Raw genomic sequence first — 24,901 nt, 5'->3', positions numbered from 1 at the left:
TCTCGCCCTTTCACGGTAAATTGATCTATATGTAGTTACAGCAGTCTGCATTCATAAATGTTTGTTTGACTTAAATAAAAAGGTTGATGTAAAACACAGATGTGTTGTATTCTTTTTTAATATTTGAAAAGAACGAAGTTAAAACATTACATTCAGTTAATTAATTAATTTATTGTATATAGCAATGCCTCTCCAGTTCTTAGTACCGTTGTTTTTCCTCAAAGAGGCGCTCTAGTTTAGACTTCACGCCGAAAGTGATTACAGAACGAATGTGTACGGCTAGCCGGCTGATAGCTTCGGCAATGTTGTCACTATCAGAATGATATCACAGCGGGACAGAGGAGAACTCGCTCGGTTTTATACAGTGACAGATCCTACACGGCACCAGAAAGGCTACACTGTGTATAAAGTCACAGCCAGGGTGAGTAAACCGAAGCTGGTGTTTGTGACAGCTCCGGAAATGCTAAATGTTATTAGCTAGCTGGCTAGCATGAGCTGTGCTAGCAAAGCCAATGAGATGAAGATTTCATGCAGTGATAACAGCAATTTAAGCAGTGAAGGACGACTTTCCTATTGTAACAATTCATATTACCTTCCTAATTTCAATGCTTTAAGTATCGGGTAGCATTTCTGAGCGGCTAGCTTCTAATTTTTAAGAAAAATACATTTATTTCAAATCAGACTGCTACATATCAAATTTAAGACATTGTTAACACGCAGTGACTGGATTAACCTACAGCTGGACAAAACAGTTGTGTTTTTGATTGTCACAATAATGTTTCACAGTATATTTGCTTTAATTGAGATCATAGACTCCTCAGGTAAGTCACAGCCTTAAGAATAGAATCACTTTCGTCTTTACCTAGAGGAAGAACTATACACCCTGTAATGAACATACATGCTATATCTGATATGTGGTGAAATAATAACCATAGGAGCAAAAATATGGTTTCTCTAAATACCATATTAGTATAGGAATATAATATTCCTTAAATCTTTGGCTGTTGTCCCATAACGTGTGTATCTGGAACTGTGTTTTTCACAAGAACATGCTGACACAACATAATTCTCCTCGCTAAAGACACAAGATTTACAAAAAATAAAAAGGAACAACAATTATTCATAATCTAGTATAATTTGCTGTACTAGCAGGCATGCTTGCTTGGGTAAAAATAAACCTAAGGACATTATGCAACATTATCATAATTAAGATTACACAATTATTTTAGAATACCATGAAAATGCAGAGAATGATTTATTGTAAAATAAATGTTTTAAAAAAAATGTCTACCAAGAACAAATTTAATTTACTACAAAATAATTTTTAAAATGTGCAACTTCTGTTGTTCTTAAATAAGGTCAAGTGTTAAACAATGGTGAGAAGATACATTAATATGAACACGCCTGTTCATTTGTTGTTGTCATATTTCAATCCAGACTTACTACATAAGTTACCGCGGCAATAACATCCCATCATGAAGTGAAGCACTTTTGTGAAACTAAAGCCCACTGCCAAACTGAATTTTTTTTCATTAAGCTACTAAATCCGACTTTAAGAACCCAAAGTGGAAATTGCTCTTGAAATGCCAAAGTATTCTCTTGTTTTAAAGAATTTTGTGATTGTTTTTTTCTTCACATTTTTCTATTTTTTTTTTCACTTCTAATTTGTTAAGCCAAACTTTTCTCTGAAATATTGAAAGCTACCCTTTCAATAATTAAATCTGACATTTATTCATTATTCTTTCAAGCATCAAAGATCAGCAATAGTTTTAATAACAGCTGACAGAGGAGTTGAGTTTGTTTGTCTCCCTCTAGCTGCCATGTTGCTTATCAAGATTTTGGAGATGTCCCGTTCTAATACACAAGTCTTTCGTCATCTGTCTCATAATGAAGTCATTGTGACACTGTGGGCTGTCCACCCCGCTCGTCCTTGCAACTGCCCGACTAGAAAGTCTCTATCACGATAAAAATCCCTAATTCTGCTTTTGCTCCTCGTTACAGTTAATCTCTCGGAAGAACCCAGAAGATGTCCAGGAGGTAAACGCTTATATTTTTGTATTTCTATTTACGGAAAAAAACATTTACAGATATTTTGCTACCAAATTGTGTCGTTTATTTTTATCATAGCATTTATTTGTATCTATTTTAAAAAACTGTAAGTAATGAAAACCAGGCAGGGACTAGGTAAAAGTAAGCTTTCTTTTGGTGTTTTTTTTGTGTTTTTTTTTTTTTTTACTTCAAAAACAAGATTTTACCATCTAAAGCTACATTGTTTATCTTACAATAGTTTTATGTAACATTTTGAGGCTTTTATAGAGAATGTTTTTGCAATTTATTTTTTTTTGCATCTTTCTAATTATTACAAGTTCTTTTTGTCAACAACAGAAATATTCAGTTCACACTCATAACTACGTAGCTTTCTGTATCATGTCCGCAAAGCTTCATCGCCTCACTTTATTGTGTATCCATTAATGTGCATTAAAAGCACAGGCATCCATTTAAAACAGAGAGGAATTCAGCGTTGTCTGGGTCCAGAGCTAATTCAGCAAGCATGATGTCAATTACATCTGTTTCTCTGAGACTAAGTTTTGCCTCGAAGCACTACATTCTTCAATAACTGAGCAGTCTTTCAGGTCAGCACTGGTGATCTGCTTAGTTTCCTTTTGAACCAACTTAAAGTGTGAGATTTTTGAAAGCCAAAATTTCACCTCAACATAAGATTAACGTGTTTTGTTGTATGGAACTTCTTTATCTGGTGATGTAGCTTGAATTTGAAGGTTTATATAGAAAAAAAAATGCAAATGAATAGATACATTTAAGTTTAAGATAAGCCAGATTTGCTAATGTCCTTTGAGTGGCTGCTTAAATTCATTACGAAATGGCAAAAGTATGCACAAAATCGATGTTAACAACTCATAATTTGTATTTGAACAATTCAGACATGCTAAAATTGCATTCATGCACGACTTTTATTTAATCAATAAACTGGTACTTTTAAACATAATAATATTGATCGGTTCTCTTTAGTTGGCTTCCTCTGCGTCTCCAGCAAATGCTCTTTGTTTCTCTTGCCACAGATAATAGTATGGAAGAGATACAGTGATTTCCGGAAGCTACATCAAAATCTCTGGCAGCTGTACAAGAATGTATGTAGCCATTCTGAGCTATTTCCACCCTTTGCGAAAGCCAAAGTATTCGGTAAGATACTAACCATTTTTACTCACTTACATCAGATGTTGACTTGTAATTATAAAACTATCATAAACAACATGGTTAAAATTTAATATTTTTGAAAACACAAAAAATTATCTGGAATCCCTTGAACATACACTTGAATGTCTTTTTTCTCTTATTAGTGGCCTTTAGTTGTTTTTGAAAAGGAAATTAAACAATTCTGTTTCTGTTTCAGTTTGTTGTTGCTGTAATTTATTTTGAGGGACTAAAGAAAAAGGGGCTAAATGTAAATGGACAGTACACTTTTCAGAATTTTATTTGTTAAATATTTTAAAAACCATGTATTTCTTTCCTTTCACCATATGTGAACTACTTTATCTTTGTATTGTGTAAAATTTCAATCAAATGCACATTTATTTGTGATTGTACATGTGAAAAAGCTGTAATGTTATAAATACAAGTTAATGCATAATGTCAGAAAACGGTGTTTTTAAGTGTTTTTGTGCATATGAAGGTCGATTCGATGAGTCAGTGATTGAGGAAAGAAGACAGTGCTCTGAGGATCTCCTGCAGTTTTCTGCAAACATTCCTGCTCTGTACAGTAGTCGACACATTCAAGATTTCTTCAAGGTATTTGACAGTTTATGCAGAAGTAAGTATTAGACCAAATAGTTGAGCTTTATTTAATCATTTACAATTTATTTTTTTGCTAGGGTGGGGAGATCCACGACGGCTCAGATCTCATTGGACCAGCTGAGCCCTTTTCTGACTTCCTGGCTGATAGTTTATCAGACTGTAGTTCTGATGGTAGGCGTATACATAAAACTCTTCCAAAATGTTTTTATTTTTGTTGTATGAAATCTCATCAGTCGTGCTTTTTTCAGTACAAAGAGACATCAGTGGTGCAGAGGAGTTGACTGTCACATCTGAGTATGGGGGTAAATTCTGTAGATGTTTTGGAAAAATGTTGTCCTACTATTTGTTAAACATTGTTTTACTAATCTATTTTGTATCTTGTCTTTCAGGCCCTTCTAGTGACAGTGACCTGACCTCCCTGGCAGTGGATACAGACTCTTTGGCTGAGTTGGATGATGGCATGGCCTCAGGTAGCACCTCCCCAAACCAGCCACAGGGGGAAGCCACCAACATCAGTAGTAGCTGCAGTCCTCGTTTGCCCTCGCTGCTTGAACGCCGTACCCCATCCCCTGCCCCCGTCCCTGCCTCTTCAGCCCCTAACCCAGAGGTCAGCTGGCCAAGTCGAACACCACTCTTCTCCCGCAATCTAAGGAAAACCAGCGGGGTCAACACTACGGACGTAAAGTCGGATTACCTCGACAAAGCCAGTGAACTGATCGGTTTTGCTGTACAAAAGGAAACTGAGCAGGACTTCCACGCAGCATTTTTATACTACCGCAGTGGGGTTGACTTGCTGCTTCAAGGAGTACAAGGTCAGAGACATCAGAAACATTTGTCTACAGGAAGTAGACTTGAGAGTTGAAACAGTTTCAGTAATGACCTTTAATGTGCCAGATATTCAATTTAAATTTTAATGTGCTGTTCTTCTTGAGGGTTTCTAAAAGTTGCTCAGTTTCTTTTGACATTTGCTTTTAAATGTCTCTCTCTATGGTGTAAACACAAAACAAGGTGTACTACCTCAGAGTAAAGGGTTTTTTCACTGACTTTGTCTTTGCCATAAAAATCCTACTTATTGAAATATTTTCAATTACCTCTTTTCAGGTGAACCAAGTGCCTCACGACGAGAGGCGGTGAAAAAGAAGACTGCTGAGTATCTGATGCGTGCAGAGCAGATTTCAGGTCTGCATCTGAGAAGCAGTATGGGTCAGGGATCAACACAGACTGTGGTAAGTGGTTACTTCCAAGCATGGTTCATACAAGAGGTTTATTTTTTTATTAAATTCTGTTAAACATATAATTTATATCCCATTTCTTTTCATTAGTTAGAATTTAAACGTTATAACTAAAATGTTGCTGTTTTTTTTGTTTGCCAAGGCCTTTGGAGCTCAGTGCTGTTCTTCTTCAATCAGAGGAGGGCAGCAGAGTCCATCGGATGAGCTGATAGCTTACAGAGTGATAGGGGTCATTAACAAGGTAAGCTTACAAGATCTGTAACCTGCATAAACTCATTTCGATTTGTTTTGATGTTCTTTAATTCCAAAATGTAATCATGAAGTGAGCATCATATGTCTTTTATAAGGTCAAGTTTCTCTGCTTAGGAAATAAATCTGTCTTTGAACGCAGCATGATTTAAGGTTAGATTTGTTTTAAAATGACAACAGTCAGGTCGAGCTAGCGGTCATTTGTTTCATCATAACCCCTAACCAAGAATGCGGATGGTATCCATCTTCAGACTTCTCCTCCTTGTGTCCTACCCCATATTCTCCCATCTCTTTTATCTGAGGCAGTAAAATGTAATAGATTTACTAGATGTATGGCAAGGGCTGAGTGTGTGTATGTTTAGCGTCAGTTATGACTACCACAAGGTCAGTTTGGGTAGTTGGTCCTCTCAAACAGCTGCCGGCGAAGCAACTTCACCACTCAGCCATGAAATGACTTGGCACTGAGCTCGGAGAATGACACACAACATTGAATCGATGATGCTCAGCCTGTGTACATACACACACACACAAACACACAGAACCCGAAGGAAAACATTGACACTGCACTAACACGTGTTATATCGCACAGTATTTCAGAAACTTGCTCAAGTGCAATGCAAAAACAATTTACGCATTATAGACCTGGTCTCCTCCTTCTACGTCCTCTGTTTTTATTTTAAATGAGGACAGAGGGGACAGATGGCTGGAGCTCCTCACCCTACTGCCCCTCCCTCACCCTTTCTCTCCATCTCCCCCTCTCTTCCCTGATGTTTATTTCTTAATTATATTAGCACCCTGGCTAGCACTGCCACTCTGTTTACTCACAGCTCCATTCATATCCATTTAGCCCGCACCTGTTTGGTCCCAGTCAGGGTCGCCTGGCGAGAACAACACACACACCGGGTCACACACATATGCTCAAGCTCTCCCCTGAGATGCTTAGAGACCAGAGCAGGAATGGAGATGTTAGGGAGGAAAGCAGGGATCATGGAGTGAGAAAATGAAGATGTTTTTAGAAAAATGTTTAGGATTGAAAACGAAGGAGAATGATAAATGATCAGACTTTTTATGAGAATGTGTACATTTCTTGATGATATAGTGATAAAATTTTCAGTACTTCCCATATGTAGAAAAGTACATTTATTCATGTTTTTTTCTAAAAGTTGTACATATTCACACATTGATAGATACTTAAATTCATACATTTGTTTGATTATTTCACCATCTAACCATCTGTTTTTATCCAACCAGTAATTTTTCAGGTTCCATATTCAGAAATGAGCTAAAAATCTTTGAAAATTAGCTTACAAGGATGGGAGTTTGACAAGGAAAATTGGTATGAAATACTGATTGGTGAGATTTATTAGTTTTTGGAATAAAAGTAGGTGTCGATTAAAATTTACAAATGCACCACAAACTTTTTGGCACTTCAACAATGACTGTATGCAACCGGAGCCCTGCAAACATAAACACAGCTCTCAAAATAAAGTATGTACAGCACACATGGTCACTGATTCAGTCATATTGCTCTCAAAGGGCCAGTAGTGGGAATCTCAGTCAGTTTTTTTAGTTTGCAAATATCATCAATTTAAGACCTTTTAAACCTTTTTGTTATTATCATAAAATACACTTCTCAGCATATTGATCACAATAAGCAATGCTATAGTTGATGTTTTTATAACCCTTGTTTGTCTTTGCCCATTCCTGTCATTTTAAAACAGGACTGTAACTTTAAAGTGATTTTTAGTCTAAGTTGTTTTTTTGTTTGTTTTCAAGTAGTAAGTAAAGATGCTTTTTCGCTGCAGGTTCTTCTGGTCATTGACAAGAGGACGCAGGAGACTTTCGTCCTCAAAGTTAGTATCATTCCTGTGCTAGTGTGGGTGTTTGTGAATGTTTTGCTGCATTCTCGTTGTCCTGGCTATGAGTGTGAAGTGTGCCAGAAGCCCCTGTGTGTGACCGGTGTAATTGATTCTAATGGGCCTGTCTCTGTCAGCTCCTCTGCTCTCAGGTGTGAGACATGTGCCAGATGCTAACGCACAAATGACTACACGCTCACACACATACAGGTGAAACCCACACATTTTCTCACAGAGCCAACTTAATGTGTGGTGCTCTTTTAAATCAGATGCCGCATATAGCTTGATGAATCCAACGACTTTGGGTTGCCCTGGGGCGCAGATGACACTTTGTTAATGGAAGGTTTCTCCTTAGCCAGTTTCTCATTTTTTGGTAAAACCCAACAGCAAATGAAATCCTTCCGTTCCTTGTCTGATCTTGTTGTGCAACACATGTTCTGTTGTAGGGACTGAGGAAAAGCAGTGACTGTGGGCAGGCTAAGAAGACTATTATGCCTCTCTCCGTGCCCCACATGGTGCAGTTGAGAAAGTTCATCATCTCTGAAGACACTGTTTTCCTTCTGCTGCACTACGCTGAGGGTGAGACATAATCGTTCTACATATAGGCTTAATCTTCTCAGCTTCTTGTTATGTCCCTTGTTCATCAGATCTCCTACCCTCTCTGTGCCCTTGTTTCAGACAGATGTTTTATTGAGATGGGTGTGTGTCACAGGTCATTATTCTGAATACCAGGTGGTGCCATGCTTCATTATCTATCGCAACACCTGGGCCTCCTTACAACCTACTTACTCTAGGATGTGGATGCATGCTATGTGAATACAGGGAAATACAGTCAAATTTTTTAACACCCTCATAACCCTTTTAGCCTGGTGTACTCCATTATTACATTTTGCTAACATTAGTAGTAAATACTCACCCTAATGCAAAGTTGGTCTCCAGTTTTGTTATTCAGTATTTTTTTCCATTGCAAGATCCCGATGTACCAAATGTGAAGAGACAGGCAATGACCTAAGTGACATTAGACCCGACAACATGTGGATGGGTTTACTTCTGAAAGCACCGAACTGCCCTGACATTATCATCATGACTGTGAACTCCATGTTCTTTTCGGCCACGCACAACAGACGCCGATTCCATCTGTCATAGCTTGATCACCAACCCCCTAAAAGTTGTGTCTGTCCTTTTAGACACACCCACAACAGATACTTTATGGAAGGACCCCTGTAGTTTATCTCTCAAAACTGCTTGGTGCTTCCATTGCCAACTCTTAAATAGGAGGCATGGTGAAGCTTTGTTAGGGATAATAATCAAAATTTCAGAGCAAAGAATTTGTTTACTTTGAACTAATGATTCTAAGACAGTGAATTTCCATCACCTTTTAGGAATGGATGTATTATATTGTAAAAATGTTTAATATTTTCTTCCTTAGCTTCTTTATTTTCCTTCCTTTTCTCTGATTTGTATTAGATTAATGTCAGAAGGACCATTAACTCTGGAAAGGTGAATCAAGAAATGAATAGGATTTTTGAAATCCCTGGGAATTTTATGAATCTTGTAAATACTTAAGATGTGAACTTCTGTTTAGTCTTCAGATTTTCTGTTTTACAGAAATTAAGATAATGTTGAAAGTGTCAGTCTTACCAAATAGCCATCTTTCTTTCAATATTTCATGAAGGATTCTCAAATTTTGAAACCAGTTAAACAACACATTAGTGAACTTCTTTACTTCCAAAAGAAAAGAAATTAAACATGAGCTGTCGTTGGCTGCCACCTAACTGGAGATGTGAAAATAGATCTTATTTTGTGTTTAAAGTTTCACAAAATAGTACCTTCAAAACCATTATTGCAAATAAGCAGTTCCACTCAGCAGGACGTATGCATATAAAAAGGCATATAATGATTTGAGCTTTTCAGAAATAGAAAAAAATGGACTTAATTAAACATTTTGTTGGAAGTTTTGATTTAGTGGAGAGTAAACCCTGTCTTCTTTGTTCTTCTTCCCTCTTGTGTAGTCCTTGTTTCTTTAATTTGAACTGTCGTCTTCTTTTCTCTTCAGGTGGGAAGTTGTGGTCTCACATCGGAAAGTACCTTCGTAATTCCAGTCCAGAGGAGAGCTTTGACATTCCTTTCATCCAGAAGAGCCACACAACGGCTGTACATTCTCCTCACCACATAATACCACAGCTGGATGCAGGTTCTACCAGCTGTGATTCAGAGCCATATGCTGGTTCAGATCTTGCTTTAGGCCTTCAGAAAAAAGGGGAAATCCCTTTCATGTCTCCTGTTAAAAGTGCCGTCCCTGCAGGGCTCCGGTACCAAATTGGAGCTCAGACTGACTCTGGTGCGACCTCTGAGGAGGAGTGCACAAACAGCTATTTGACTCTTTGCAATGAGTACGAACAAGAAAAAGTAGAACCAGATGCACTAGAAGAGGAGGTCGATGAGAGGAGCGAACAGGAAATGCTGTCTTTGGAGGTGCATAATGCAACCGCAACAGCGTCTTCATACAGCCGTTCGCTTCTCAGCAATGACAGCCTTTCTTCCCCCGGAGGCTCTCAGGAACTCGGCTTCTTGAGTGAGTTTTCTGATAAGAGCGGCCAAACCCTTGAAACGGACCAGACCCGCAGTGAAGGACAAGATCACTGTGAGGGTTTCAGTCCTTTACGATCCCCAACAGAGCCTCCCTCTTTGGATCAGTCCAAACACACACCAATGGAGTTTTTCCGCATTGACAGCAAAGACAGCGCTAGCGAAGTCACTGGCCTCGATTTGGGAGAGCACTGGCATTCTCAGAAGCAGCCCCCTCAGTTTTCTACGTCTGACCTAGGTTCAGATGTCACAGAGGAGCTACCAAAGCTGGCTCGTGAAGTAAAGGGTCCACGCTTGGAGCTGTGGGGGTTCGACAGTAGTGATAAGGGGTCTAATGAGTCAGTGCCTGTCATCTCATTTAAAGAGGCAGTAGTCGAAGATGAGGGTCATCCACCAGACTTGTTGGTCAATCTTCCTGTAATAAGTGGGACTGCAGACTTTACACAGGAGGAATCAGAACCTTCAGGGGTGTGTTTGGGCCTTGAAGTTGCAGCCACTTCTCAAAAGTGCATTCAGCCTGATGTCTTACAGCTACATAGCCAGCATGAGGACCTGGCGGAGCAGCACCTAGAACAAGAACTTTCATCTTTCTCTACAGCCTCTGCAACTTGTGACAATAGTCTTGCATGTACTTCTCTATGGGACGATAGCCTGGCATTTGGACTTGAGGCATGTGACAAAGTCTTTGATCAAGATGACAGTCAAAGCAGTGATCACCTAGAAATAGGGGTTTTAAGTGAGAAACCTCAACCTTGTATGACAGGAAACACAGACTCTGCTCCAGTCCTCAGTGACACCACCACGACCTCTATCTCAGCAATGAACAGTACTCAGGCTTGCACAGTCGTTGAGAGTTTATTAGATCTTGATGGTGAATCATCAGGAGTCAATAAAGCCACAGGTGGCAGCGACTTTGATAAAGAAGTGTCACGGCTGTTTGCAGAGTTAGACGAGCTGTCGTTGGCTGCCACCCAAGCTCATATCCCAGAGGAGTTTGTGCGATGTTGGGCAGTAGAAATTGTTACGGCCTTGGACTGTCTGCATCAAGAGGGCATCATCTGCCGGGACTTGAATCCCAATAACATCCTGCTTGACCATCAAGGTTAGATTTATTGGTTATTGATTCATTGACAAGCTTCCTTTTTTATTTGTGCTCACGGTTTTATTTAGCAGTGTAACTTGAGATTACTTGAATAACTGACAATGTACAGAAAAAATAAAAGTATATCCATTACCTGTATTATATTAGAAGCATGGCAAGTTACTGAACACACCATGCATGTCAGAAATATTCACATTTTTCTATTTACAGCCACAAACTTAAATTGCTTGATTGAGATTTTATATGATAGATAAACACAAAGCAGTACTTATGAAGTAGTAGGGAAATGATCTTGATTGGCTAGAATTGTATGGGTGGTTGTGGTAGATTGTAAATGCTTATTTTGTTTCACATCAGAATAGCTGACTGATGAGGTTGTACAGTGTTCATTGTGTTCATCAGAGAAACAGCCTGTGTCAAGAAGCTTTCTGTGGTGGCCTATTTTTTTGCAAATATTGATCTGTAGTGCTTACTTGAAGCTAATAGTTTGATCAGTTTGTGTTGTGTCCACGATGTGTGAGAATTCAAAATGTTAGCTACTCTTGTCCTGACCTGGACCCCATACAGTAGTCCAATTACTGCGTCAACTCTTTAGTCCTACAAATCTATCAGATTTTCAAGTCTTGCCACGGATCCTGAGTTCTACTACGATTAGTTTAGCCATACCGCCCAAAGAGAAGCAACCCAAAGCACAATGATGCTATTACCATGTTTAATAGGTGGATGAATTGTGTGTTCACATGGCCTGTTTCAAACAGCAAAGGGGAACTTCTTGTGGTTCTCTTTCTGTAACCGGGTGATGGATTAAGCAGTGATCAGTGAGATGTTGGGTAGTTTTATAAGCTGTCTGTGGTGCTTCAGATTTGTAAAAAAATTTTATTATGCCATATTTTGTGTCTTAAACTCCAAATAAAGTAAACTAAGTTTGTGGTGGAGAAATGTGAAAATCTGAAAACATTTCAGTGGTGTGAATAAGTTTGCAAAGCAATATATATTGCCTATTTATTGCAAGAAAAAGAAAATTCAGCAGCTGTGAGTCTTTCTTCTCATCTTCGAAGTGACTTCTTACCATTTTGTTAACCAACGATGACCTTTTATTGCTTAATCACAAACTGGTTTATTAGACTGAAGGCTCCTCTGGCTTGTTTTAGCCTGATGTCAAAATGTCCCCCAACAACTTCTTTTGTCGTCCTACAATCATCTCTCTCCACCTCTTTATCAACAAGCGTCTAATTAGCTGAGTGGCTGTTTTTGTCTCCCTGGTGGTAATTATTGTTCTAAAGGGCCCATCAGCGGCCTAGTGTGGTGCATCAGTCTGGCTAGCCTAGGCTAATGGCTACGGCTACCTAATGACACCATTAGTTCTAATGATAGCGTTAACGGGTAGCCGCTAAACAGGAGTAATCGCCAGGGCTGTTTGCTTGAAAAGCTCACAGAGAGCTGTAGAGGGGTAGAAAGGAAAAGAGGAAGGGAGCTCTTCAGAGGTCTGTGAGTAGTTTGGAAAGTTGAGTGTTTTTTTTTTTTCTTCTCTCCTTAGGGCATGTGCAGCTCACCTACTTTTGTAGTTGGTGTGATGTGGAGGAATCCTGTGACAAGGAGGCAATGGCCAATATGTACTGTGCACCAGGTGAGAGACAAAAATGTTTTAACACTTCATGAATTGCTCATCATAAGCACAATTTAGTTTTTTTGGCTACTTTCTATTGCTCATCAAGCTCTCATTCAGAGCTTGATTCAATTCATTCAAGGTTCACCCTTTCAAGCGTGAAGTAAATATTTAGATTTTTATAGAATCAGTATTACCGTAGTTTTGGACCCTCTTAACCATATAATAAATTTTTAGATTTCTGATGAAGCAAAGACATCAGTTTTTAAAATAATATTTGGGTTGCTTGCTTTGCCTGTTTTTTATTATGTTTGCTATAGAATCAAAAATAATAAGAAAATAATAAGGAACAACAGCACTAACAACATGAGGAGAAACGCATCTGTTTTATTTTAAATACCTGTGAATCACATATTATCTAATTTCTGCAGCAACATTGGGTTGATAAGACACATAAAAGAGATTTTATTCTTCTGGTCATAACAAATTTCTGGTTATCTTTGTGGTGTAAGCTGCCTATATGATTTTTTTTCTCTAAATGTTCTTTTAGAAAATTAAGCAATTTCAAGAATATCTTTGCTTCAAAGCATCTGCCTCTTACTCTTATCTGATCTTTGTCAAACAGAAAAGTGGATTTAAGTATAAGATTCATTTCTGGACTTCAAATTTTTCTTTTTTGATGAATTTAATGAACAAAATCAGTCTTTTTTTAGTATTTAACCAGCTGATCACAAAGGAAAATTTGGATTTTCTAATCACTGGCCAATTATTTAGTTTGAGGCAGAGTTGTGCTCTGCCTCAAACTAAATAAAAGATTTTGTAAAGTTCAAACTATAATCATCACATAAACTGGAACTTCTGGTGATGGCTTTCCTTCAAGGATGTAAAACTCATATGACGTCTAAATTGAATTGCATACTCGTTCCCTCTGTACCAAACCAAAGACAGATCTGTTTTTCTCTTGTGAGAACTTTGGATAAACGTTTTCTCTGAACTTCTAAATTCAATCTAATATAGCTTGAATATTTATTAATGAAAATCTGTAACAAACAACAAAACAATGGTGGTGTTTTATGTTTGGCTATTCAATCTCCTAAATTCACTTTATCTCTATGTAGTTCTTATGTTGTCCTGTAGAGGGCGGCGTTGGGCTGCATTCAGCCCTGGAACCCGTGCGTCGCCCCCAGCTGACTTGTGGCAGCTCTGGCATGCTGTTTAAAAGCTGCCCAAGACAAACTGCTGCTAGACTACAGCTTCAAGTTCCTATTTAGCACTTCTGTGTGTGTGAGGGAGTATTTTTGTCCTCTCAGGAGACTTCAATTGGTTGCTATTTTTTTCCTCATTAATATATTGCTTTGTGTGTACATCTACAAATTGCACTGCTTGTTATGTTTACGTTATTTCTGCAGATTACTCTGGATTCTGGGCTAACTGAAAACTCCTTGTTTATTCACTTTCACACACTTTTACCTCCTGCTTCTCTGTCTTATTTATCCACTCTCACCAGGAATGCTAAATCCTTATTTTGTGTAGAAGCTACATTTCTTGCAGTAGATCACTTTTTGAGAAAGATGGAAAGCTCACATTTGGAGCCTGTATATTATGATTATGCACCTTAGAGTCTAAGTGGTAATTACACATGGGTTTCTAACTACAAAATCTTGACTAAAAAAAACATGTTGTCCCCTTATGTCTGTTTTACACAAAAAATTAAAACAAAAAACATTTAATATCATAACCACTTATTTATAAGAAAAAAGCACAATACGTTCCTACTGCTTCTGATTTTTACAGTCCTATCAATGTTGCTGCTTTTAGTTGCTTAGTAGCTTTCTCATGGCTTGAGAAAAAGGAGTTTTAAAATGGCTTCGTCTTAATAAAAGTGATTATATTTTAAGTTTCCACACTGTGAATGTAAGAGCTCTTTACCTCTGTGAATATTTCTGAGCAGCCAAATTTGTCTTACTTATAAACAAAGAGAAAGTGTAGCAACCTTGTTTCAGCCAGCTGATTGTAAGGAACCCAGAAAATGGCATGAAATGGGAGCATTTACTCTGGCTTAATAATAAAAGGGCTTTGAACTGTATGAATGGTGCCTCACGACGGCCTTTTGGTAAATTGAGTGTGAAGAATGACGTTTGATTTCTGAACATGTGCATTTGATCCAACCATGCTTGTCCTCTAAATGTTGGATTTTATGTGTATCATCCAAGCAGTGCTGCGGTTTAAATTAACTTGTTTTGATTTTAATTTGACAGCTTCTGTGGATCCAAAATGAATGTCATGTTGCTATATGCAGCCATTTTAAACTGCTAGCTCTTGTGGATCCAAACAGCCCCACTAAACATTAAAAAGCCCTCATATAAGGTGTGAAGCATCTTGATAGTTACGCTTGATCCCCAGTGGATTATTGGATGCAATGCATACTATTTCCCAGCAGGGGGAGTGTTGCGATACCATAAAGTTTAAAGACCGCTACGACATTTATTGACTGGGTGACTGATTCTACTGAATCGCAGACAACTTCCTCTCTTTATCTCAATTCTCATTGTTCACGTTTACCTTAAACTTGGTGATGACGCCATATTGCAAAAATAATGCCTTTCCCATACAGATATTTTAGTCCATACACCCATACATACATCCACTCATTATATCTAAGTACAGTGGAGAACACACACATCGATGCAGAGGTTAGTGAGTGTGTGTCTCTGCTGCCCTTGTTATGTATTGCTGTTTATCCAGACAGGGTCAGCTCTTGCTATGGCTTCATTCCTGATGACAGATTTATGAGTGTTTGCCAGAAACCTAGCAGGGCGCCTGCTGTGACTGAAGCACCCCATGTGTGTGCGTGTACACGCAGGCGCGCATGTGTGTGTGGGAAGGAAGACGACATGTTTTTTAAAACACACTCATTCACACCCAAAAAAACACGGGAGTGTACTTGGAAAATATGGCGACGGGGAATTAATCTGTTTATCCTGCTCTTGTGCTTATTTATTTTCTCACTGTTGTGTCATTATAGATAAACTTCAGATGGCTAATGTTTTGTTCACTGATAAGGAAAGAAAAGGTGTTGACTTTTTTTTCTGCAGGACAACCTAGTTTTAGCAGAAAGGGGAATTGTTTATTGTTCCATTTATAAGGAAGCAAAGCTGAAACTGATTGTCTTGGTCGTCTAAGAAAAGGGAAATTCGGTTTTCTTCCTCTTTGAGGGAACAGTTACTGAGGACTTCATCATCCTTGTTTTGGATCCTTTTACCTACTCAGCCAAACATGATCTAAAAGAAGATAAAGTTTAGTTCCTCTTTTGATGCCCGACCAACAATTTCATTGTTTAGAAAGGCAGTTCAAGGAAGGCATAACCTGGCAGGACTTCTGCTTTATTTTTAACTGCATGTTCTCTTACTTCACAGTGAAGACGCATAAAATAATTTGTTAGGAACAGATAAATTATTAGATTATTATTATAGGGTTTCTCTCCAGTCATGATGAATTAAAGAAATCTCAATTTCAGGTCTTTGAAACTCCTATAAATGCCACATTTTTTCTGTCATTAGATTTAGCTACATGTGTGGTCATTTGTGCGTTTTTTTCTTTATTTCATTGTATTTATTTACTTATTCATTAGTTGCACTTCTTTCTAACAAATGAATTCTGGCTAAGCTAGGGAGTCTTGTTTTCTGCTATGACAAAACTACAAAAAAACTCCTTCCCTGTAAACTCCTGAGAAGCTTTTCTTCTTGAAACAGGGTTTGTGTGGTTTATTTAGGAAAATAAAACAAAAATGTTCTTGTTACATGATCTAACATACATCCATGATTAGGTTATAAAGGTAACTGACATCATATATTTTCTTTTACTTGTGTATGTCTTAAATTTAAAACAAGATGGGCTTAGTAGGCTCTTTGAAAATTACAGGAACCTATATCATCCTTTCCATGTAACAAGGAATTCTCAAAACTGTCTTGTTAAGCAACTAAATACAGGTGCAGATTATTACATTTGCTTAGAAAAAGGCTCCAAAGGGGCACGCTTGGTAGCAGTGTGGCCTTGCAGCAGGAAGGTCCTGGGTTCAAATCCCAGCCTGGACTCTTTCTGAATGGATTTTTCGTGTTCTCCCTGTTCACGTTGGATGAATATCATAGAAAAGTGAATTTATTCCAATTATTTAATTCAAGAAGTGAACGCTATTGCTTATACATTCATTGTAGATGGTGATGTAATTAATTCAGTTACTTGTGATGATGATTAACAGGGAATGAAAGCCTATAATTAAATTTCTCAGAAAATGTTAATATTGCTAAAAAAAATATGTCAGTGCTGTGGCCTACACAGTCACTGACATAGTTTTTGAGAAAGATCACTTAAGCTGAAGGCATGCGAATGTGTGTACTCAATCATGTTAGTGGAAAGATGAGTGGAGGGAAAATATGGCAGAAAACAGCACATTAGCAACATGAAAAATGGAGCCCTTGGAGGACTGTGAAAAGGTAACCCGGTCACAGAGCTTGGGCTGTGGGGTGAGGCTTAAGTCAGCACTTTAAGAGCGTCACACATATTAAGACACATTGAGGACTTCACCTGTCACAATGCTTGTGTTAAGCCACTTCTAAACTTCAGACAGTGTCAGAACAATTTTACATGTGTTTAGGAGAAGAAAGGACTGGATTGCTGCTAAAAGGTTCAAAGTTCTCTTTTCAGATGAAGTTTACATTTCATTTGTAATTCAAGGTCCCATAGTCTGGAGTTAGAGTGGAGAATCAGAATTGCTTTAGAACAATGAGACACCAGATGCATTGCAGATGAAATGAAAGATACTAACATGTTAGTAATGAATTAAAATTATTCTAAATTATTTCATAGAAATACATTAATATTTAATTTTTTTGAGAAAATGAATTAGAATATTGGCTTCTAATTAACAGCAATAATCATCTTAAAAATATATTACTGTATGCTATAAAATTATGTTGAAAATATGTCAAAACCTGTCAATCATCAATCAGAGCTGATAAGAGAAAAATGATTTAATTAATGTATCAATAGTTTTAAAATACTTGTCTACTTGGTGCTGGGTGGCTCAGTTGGTAGTGCCGGTGCATCATATTCATAGGCTATGTGGTTGTCCTGGTTTCAGTTCCCAGTCTTGGTTCATTTGCTGCACGTCTTCCCCCCTCTTTTTTTTAATAAAGGTCAACAGTGCTAAAACATTTTAAAAACTTGTATCCGTTTATATAGTTTAACTTTAGATTGTCTCTAAAATAATTTATGTCTTCCTTGTAAATTACATCTTTTCCTTGATTACTTTTTCCAGTAAACCACAACAAAATGTCTAAATGCTTGACAGGTGCTAACCTATTTTTGTGTTAAAAATGTTCTTGTGTTTTTTACTCATTTTATTCATCTGATTTCATTTTAGTTTGTTTAAATTGGCAGACTTTACTGTGTTAAAAGCAAAGTCTATTGTGTTGCCTTTGGTGAACGGTGTGTGCGTGTGTGTGTGTTGCCTATTGTGTCTTCACCTCTGTATATCTTATGTTAAGTCCTTTGTATTGTTTAGAAGTGTTTTGTGAAAGCTTTCATTACTTCCCACCTGCATGTAGTTTACTTCCTCTTTCTGTGACAGCCGTCAGTTAAGTTTTTAGGGAAGTCGTTCTACGAGGAAAAGAGAGAAAGTTCCTTATGGCGTCCATGAGAAATGAGATGCAGTGTGATTAAGATACAACGCCGGAGAGAAGGTCACCATTGGGTGGAAAGGGAAGGAGAAGAGCGCAAAGTTTCCAGCTTTGGAAACTTTGCGCTGTTGTGCACGTTATGTCTTTTAGGTCTGTAAAAGTCTTAATTGTTCAAGAAAACAGCAGGTAACATACCATGAATCCCTCTTGCAACAGTGGGCTCATGGATGCTGCTAATTCCCCCTTTCTACCCACTTTTTCTCCATCCTGTTTCCTCCCTTCCTCGCTCTGACAGAGCAGTAAGTGTAGCCAGCTCCACTGTACTCCCCCTGCAGCTCCTTAGACATTAATCCATTGTGATGACATCGACCTTGCTCTGAGACGCACACGCGTGTGTATGTCCAGCATCTCCCCTCCGGCTCATAACTACACAGGTATCACTGGTCCGTTCAATGACGATCTTCTCTCCTTGGCTGTCAAAACAGTGGTCCTGGGAAGCCCTAAAGACTGGTTGCTCAGTTAGCTCTGTGTGTGTGCGTGCAGCCGTGTGTGTGAGACATTCAAGTTGTACCGTAGCCCTCTCCAACCTTGGCTGCAAAGAGAGCTGCACAGGGCCCCGGAGTTTTCCGGCAGCCTCCAGGAAACGAGGGGTCTTTGTCTAAAATGCACCCCCATCTGAGGAGCCTGGTCCCTGGCCACACACAACCGTGACCCTGGGTCCCGGCCCTCTGGGTGACCAGCTCCCCTCCACCCCCATCCCTCTGGAGAGTGGGGAAGAGGCAAGCTGAGCAACACATGAGGCCATCTGGTACCCAGCGGAGCCACCATACAGCAGCTATGAATGAATGTCACTCTTAGTATCATTCAGCTGCGGAGTCCTGCAGCCTTCAGTAACGACGGCTGTCAGGCTGCTATGACTTCTATGAATTGTTCACCTATTGGAAGGTTTTGTATTCTCTTTTGCTCGGAAGACCTGACTGCTGGCGTTACAACTTCAATGTAACATAGTTTTGTCATCGTCAAGAAAGAAACCATTTATGAAACTTTGATGGAACCATAAACATATATTAAGAATAAATAAAGAAATGTGATCAAACTAAAAAGATATACCTAATATTTTTTTTCTTTTTCAAATTAAAACCTTCCTCATTTTGATGTTTGAATGGCAAATACAATTTTTAAGAAATGAATCCATTTATAAAAAACAGCCTGTATTATAAAATATCAAACACCAATCTTATCCAAAACCTTAAGGTAAAAAAAAATTAATGAAAGAAAATGACACGTATAGTGTTTGATTGTTACCATGTCTTAGTGTGTGTGTGTGTATTATATGAGAGTGTGTTTACGTTCGGGGTCAGGTCATGCAGATGGTGTGAAGTTGCAGCACAGACGGTTTCCTCAATTTAACTGCTTTTTATTATGCAAATTGCCCTTCGATGAGACACACTTGGAGTGTGTGTGTGAATAGGTTTGAGACAGAGAAAAAGAGACTGTGTCTATTATTTATATTTTATTCAAATTATATAGAGTAAGGCAAGAAGCAGAGTTTAAACTGAAGCCATTAGAAAAGGAAAATACAGAAAGGAACACATCTTAGAACCATTTTGTCTTTTGAATTATTTCGAATGTATAGTTTCTCAACATGACATTTTTTTTATACCCTTTTATTTTATTGATTATTTCTGTCTCTTCTTTTGCCATTGTCTTCAGAGGTGGGAGGGATCAGTGAGGAGACGCCGTCCTGTGATTGGTGGAGTTTGGGCTCCATCCTCTTTGAGCTTCTGACAGGCATGGTGAGTCAAAAAGTATTGACTGTGTTCGTAAGGTGTTGTGGGATTTCTGTAGGTGTCTTGGCTTTCAGCTCTCACACACTCTTTATGGTTGTGCCAGGTGGTGTGTGTTTGAGAAGGTGGAGTTAGTTGGGGGAGGTTTTCAGGGCTGTGGGTGAGATTTGTGTGTGAGGTGCGTCTTGGCTGCGGTCTCTTACTACGGTTCTCGGAGAGTGCCAAGGGGTGTCGGTGTGACTTTCTCCCCCAGCCTGAGCTCCATCTGCTGGGCCACTGGGTCAGCTCTCCCCGGTCCTCTCTGCTGGCTCCCAGAGCAGCGCTGGGCTTGGGGCACGCTGACCTCAGATCAGTATGAAAGGTGAAGACCTGGGCAGCTCTCAGGATGCTGCTGCTTGTCTGGTCAAAGATCAGAGGAACTGTTTTTCAAGACAGGCGTATGAGGAAAGGAAATGTTTCCATAAATTGAAACAAGCCTTTTTGTCAGCAACAAACTTTACTGAGATTACTGAGAATTTATGTGCGTGAACAAAACTGATTAACCTCCTTTACTCCAATTGCAATGGGAAAAAAAAGCAAATAGATCCAGTTGCCTTTAGAAGTCACTTGTGTGGACTAACCATTAACACACCATCTCCGCTGTGAGACATGGTGGTGGCAGCATCATGTTGTTCAGATGCTTTTCTTTATCAGGACATGAAATCTGATCAGAGTCTATAGTTTAATGGATGAAAACTGAATAAACTGCTGTGCTTGATTACTTTGTGTGGTGTTATCACATTGAATCTAATTAAAACATGTTGAAATTTGTGTCAAAATGTGAAAAAGACAATGTGCAAAATTCTCATTTGCAGATTCCAAATATAACCTTTTTATGAAGAACAAATATATCCACAGCATCAAGTGCAGTCATTGAGTGCAGCTGTTGTGTCTTTTCTATTTTTATTGTCTACCTATTTTGAATAAATTCTAATTCTGCGTCGGTGTGTGTACCTATCTGCTGTTCGTGTTGGATTAATGTTATGTTTTAACAATACACACATATTTACCTGGGTGGCAAAAAAAAAAAGGAAAGAAACCCCGCTACACAGATGTCTCCTTTGATGATTATGCCTTTGTGCGGCCTTGGCAGGAACACACACACACAGGCGCACACGGTGTCTCTTGATCCTTGCAGGATAAGATCTGGCCTGAAGCAGTCTTAACTGCTGGTAGGAGCGCAGCCAGAAGTCCCGGAGCATCTTTCACAGGAGAGAGAGAGAGAGAGAGAGAGGCAGCAGCCCTAACTGTTGGGGGAAAATACACATCACTTATGGCTTTTACTTGATGCTTTGCTCCAGCGTTTGTAGCTTTTTCGTTGCTGAAGCAGAGATAAGTTATTATTGTCAATTATGTTGACGGAAGGTTCATATTCTGCAGCTAAAAAGTCAAACTTTGAAAAACAACTTAAAACGCTCAGCATGGATAAAGTACAACCTGACCAAAAACAATAATGTTTTTACTCTTTCTGTGACTTTCCCTCCGTCTGACTCCCACAACAGTTCCAAGAAAGACCAACAGCAGTGAGATCATTAACCTGCTGTTTGCGTGATCAGTGTTGTTTCAGGTGCTCTGACTGTCTGGTCTCCTCCTGTCTGTCCAGCTCCGATGCTTTATTGCTGACTTAGACTCTGCGGGTGTCGGAGCATTCTGTGTTTTACATTGATGGTTATCTGCCTCTCCTCTTTCCACTCCTGCTGCCCTGTGCACAGTCGCTGCTGAGCTGCCATCCAGCAGGAATTGGCCGTCACACAGCTCTCAACATCCCAGAGTGTGTTTCAGAGGAGGCCAGATCTCTGCTGGAGCAGGTGAGAGGGAACACCTACAACAAAGCAAGGGTTTCCCAACTCTAATAATTGATTTTACCTTTAGTTTGTTCTTTGGGGGGAAATGTTGAATCTATATTCACTACTTCATTAGGCACAGAGGTTCAGTTGCTTAACACAAATAGCAAATCAGTTAAGCGTAATGATTTAAAAACGTGACATGGTTGGTACTATATGAGAATTTCCAAAACAGAAATGCGCTGGGATTTTTTTCATTTAGTCATCTTTCAGGTTTATATGGAGAATGGTTGGAAAAAGAGAAAACAATCACTTAACCGCAGTTGTTTGGCCTTCAAAGGAAAATGGATAGACTGGTTCATGGAAAAAAGGCAACCACAGCTCAAATAAACACTCCTTACAATCAGGGAATTATCCCCAAAATTGGATAATAACAGATTTGAAAAATGTGGCTTGGTTCAAGAGTTTTGATTTTGAGTACACCATTTGGATACTGTGTTAAATACCCTGAAAAAAATACATGCACCGACCACCAACAGCAGCTCAGGCACAGTTCCTGACTGAAGATAACTTCAACACCACAACCTCCTTGAGTATCATCCTATAATATAATTCTTAAGGCCAGGACTTCAACACATTCATTTCGATTAACATAAATTTTAATACTAAAAATTTAATGTAATCAACCACTTTTGCTTTGACTTGCAAGGGATATTTATTTACAAGGGACGTGGCTAGGACTGTTGTATTTGCGCATTTCTGGAAAGCCCATAAATCTGACACAAGCGATTTTTGCAAACAATCTTGTAAAGCATGTTGCAGTAAGCAGAGACTTTCTCAACATCGGTGTCCACAGTTCACATTTCTCAAGAAGTATTTTTTTTAAAGAATTTACATAAATGATCAGAGGTTTCAGAAACACTTCAAAGCTCAATAGGAATAATAACTTTTTGGACCAATCTGATGGATGAATAACCTAAACAATAGATCTAAAACAATGCAGAGTGTAACCTGGCACCAGCAAACTGTATCTAATGACGAGCCTAGTGAATTCATATTGTCAAATCTCGCTCCTCGTCATACTTTTGGTTGTTTAGCTTAATATTATTTTCTGCTTAGAAAACAGACTAGAATTGCTGATATTTTTTTTATTTCTATGAAACAAGTGCTTTTTGTTAATTACCTTGAAGTAAATATACATATATATATATATATATTTAAGCTTAATATGATTACAACTAAGAAATGGTGTGGGATGCTTTTTGTATGAAAATAAAAAACTGGGTTTAATGACTACCTTAAAGGATCATCAGTGTATGAATGTTTCCAGACAGATTAAGGCAGATAATGAAACATGGTCTCCTCTTGATGGACATGTCCTTAATAATGTTGGTGGCACCATGCTGATGTCTTAAAGCTAATTGCAAATCCTCAGAACTGCTAATCTGTAGATGTACATTAATGTGGTTAGCTTGGATTTCCCTCTACTTAATGCATAATAAATATGACACAAATGATGCGTGTTGGAGCCATGAAAGTGAATTTCCTGTTGTATGTATATATACATATATTACTTGCTGAAATTGTGTATTTTTTCTTGTTGCATTTAATTTCCTTTGCCAATTACTATCTAAATGCTGTTTTCTGTTTGTTTGTTGTGATCCAGTTACTCCAGTATAACCCAATGGAGAGACTGGGAGCCGGCGTGGGAGGAGTTGATGACATTAAGTCCCACCCCTTCTTTGCCACTGTGGACTGGGCCAAATAGATGCACAGCCAGACATTCAAATTCCCACATGCTACAGGGGATAGTTGTTTTGTTTTTTTTTTCTACACACCCTCGTGAAAATGTCAGGTTTGTTTATGTGTACAAATGAAACCATGATGAATTGTTTCAAACTCTTTCCACCTTTAATGTAACAAGTATGCTACACAATTAAACTATAAAACAAATGTGCTTGAGGGAAACATGTAAAAGAAGAAAAAGTTGACAAAATGTAGATACCCTTAAATTAATAATTTGTTAAAACATGGTTTAATTCAGTATTAGTTTTTTAGTTTGAGACGTATAGCCTGCTACATCTTAATTTAATATTTGTCTTTCCAAAAGTTATCCAAATGTGCAAGATTTAGATGACATATTTCATCTACTACTAGAAACATCAAAGACTTTCTGTCGGATGACCTTCTGAGCTCTTTGATTTCAGAATCTTAATTCTCCTCTATTAATACCAGAGGAGAATTAAAATAATAATTGTTTTGTGAATTACACTGGAAAACAAGTCATGCAGGAAAACAAAACCTTGCTTCATCTTCTGCTTTATAGCAGAAAGACTGTGGACATCTAAGCCCAGAGGATGGTGTTTCTACCACCATGTTTCAATTTGGGTATTATGATCTTTAGTAATGCTCCATGCATTTTGTACAAAACATAAATATATTTAAGTTGTATTTAACTTATTCTTCTCCTCCTACAAGGTCTAAGAAGATTTTAGCCAGACCTTGAGATTTTCTATCCAAGAATTGACTTCTTTTTTTTAACCACTTTACTGCTCTGTCCAGACATATAGAGAGGTGATTGTTGTCAAAGGACAATTAGTACGGACCAGATTAAGGTTTTAGTCTTAGGTTCCCATCTTTGTTTAATGACCGTTATAACTATGACGTGTATATAGATAAAGCTTTTTTTTTTGCTTTTCCTGACTGATATCTTTGTAAACTGAACTTTATCTAAAATATGCAAAAGGAATAATAACAAGAATGACAAGAAAATCATTTTAAAACAGGAAATAAAGCTGTACTTTATTTCAGATTTACTATAACCGATGGCAGTCATGTTTCAAAAATGTATTAGTTTTATGTTTAACATCAGGTTGTTGCAGCTTTTAAGTTTTTTTACAGGTTTCCTTTAACAAATTAATTTTTATTTTCAGTTGAATAATATTGGGTCTATGTCAAATTAACGGTGGAAAGATAACTGAAATTTTTTTATTTATTTATTTTCTTTTTTTCATCAGAAAGAACTCCCATTTTATTGGGACTGTGTAGACGTTTTACATCCACTGTAGAGCGAAATCAGATTATGCATTTTCTCACACACCTTTAATCATGTTCGAAGTATCATATCATGAGTGTAAAGTTTTCCCTCTTCACCTCATTGATTGTGAGT

The 24,901-nt window shown here is 38.2% G+C and overlaps 1 protein-coding gene across 2 annotated transcripts; it reads left to right on the top strand.

Moving 5' to 3' along the window:
* Window positions 1–204: 204 nt before the first annotated feature.
* On the top strand, window positions 205–23,685 carry rps6kc1 (ribosomal protein S6 kinase polypeptide 1). Of its 2 annotated transcripts, XM_044106841.1 has the most exons (16): window positions 205–421; window positions 2,002–2,037; window positions 3,078–3,198; window positions 3,689–3,804; window positions 3,888–3,981; window positions 4,059–4,112; window positions 4,200–4,622; window positions 4,912–5,036; window positions 5,185–5,283; window positions 7,097–7,144; window positions 7,594–7,726; window positions 9,204–10,838; window positions 12,376–12,465; window positions 19,836–19,918; window positions 21,661–21,756; window positions 23,399–23,685. In XM_044106841.1, the coding sequence occupies exons 1-16, from the start codon at window positions 320–322 to the stop codon at window positions 23,498–23,500; spliced, it is 3,357 nt and encodes a 1,118-aa protein (XP_043962776.1). In that variant the 5' UTR covers window positions 205–319; the 3' UTR covers window positions 23,501–23,685. The 2 variants fall into 2 exon arrangements, with proteins under 2 accessions (XP_043962776.1, XP_043962777.1); XM_044106842.1 differs by lacking the exons at window positions 19,836–19,918; window positions 21,661–21,756; window positions 23,399–23,685 and adding an exon at window positions 13,563–14,485 and having other exon boundaries at window positions 226–421.
* Window positions 23,686–24,901: the final 1,216 nt, after the last annotated feature.

Source organism: Gambusia affinis, linkage group LG22 (genome assembly GCF_019740435.1).
Source record: "Gambusia affinis linkage group LG22, SWU_Gaff_1.0, whole genome shotgun sequence".
Lineage (NCBI taxonomy): Eukaryota > Metazoa > Chordata > Actinopteri > Cyprinodontiformes > Poeciliidae > Gambusia > Gambusia affinis.
This window is presented reverse-complemented; position numbering and strand designations above follow the sequence as displayed.

What these genes read in the sequence shown, in the direction of transcription:
- rps6kc1 (XM_044106841.1), top strand. Translation starts at nt 320, where the DNA reads ATGATATCACAGCGGGACAGAGGAGAACTCGCTCGGTTTTATACAGTG. An exon ending in TGCGAAAGCCAAAGTATTCG is followed by an intron (nt 3,199 to 3,688) that starts GTAAGATACTAA and finishes GTGCATATGAAG; the next exon opens with GTCGATTCGATGAGTCAGTG. An exon ending in CCAGATCTCTGCTGGAGCAG is followed by an intron (nt 21,757 to 23,398) that starts GTGAGAGGGAAC and finishes GTTGTGATCCAG; the next exon opens with TTACTCCAGTATAACCCAAT.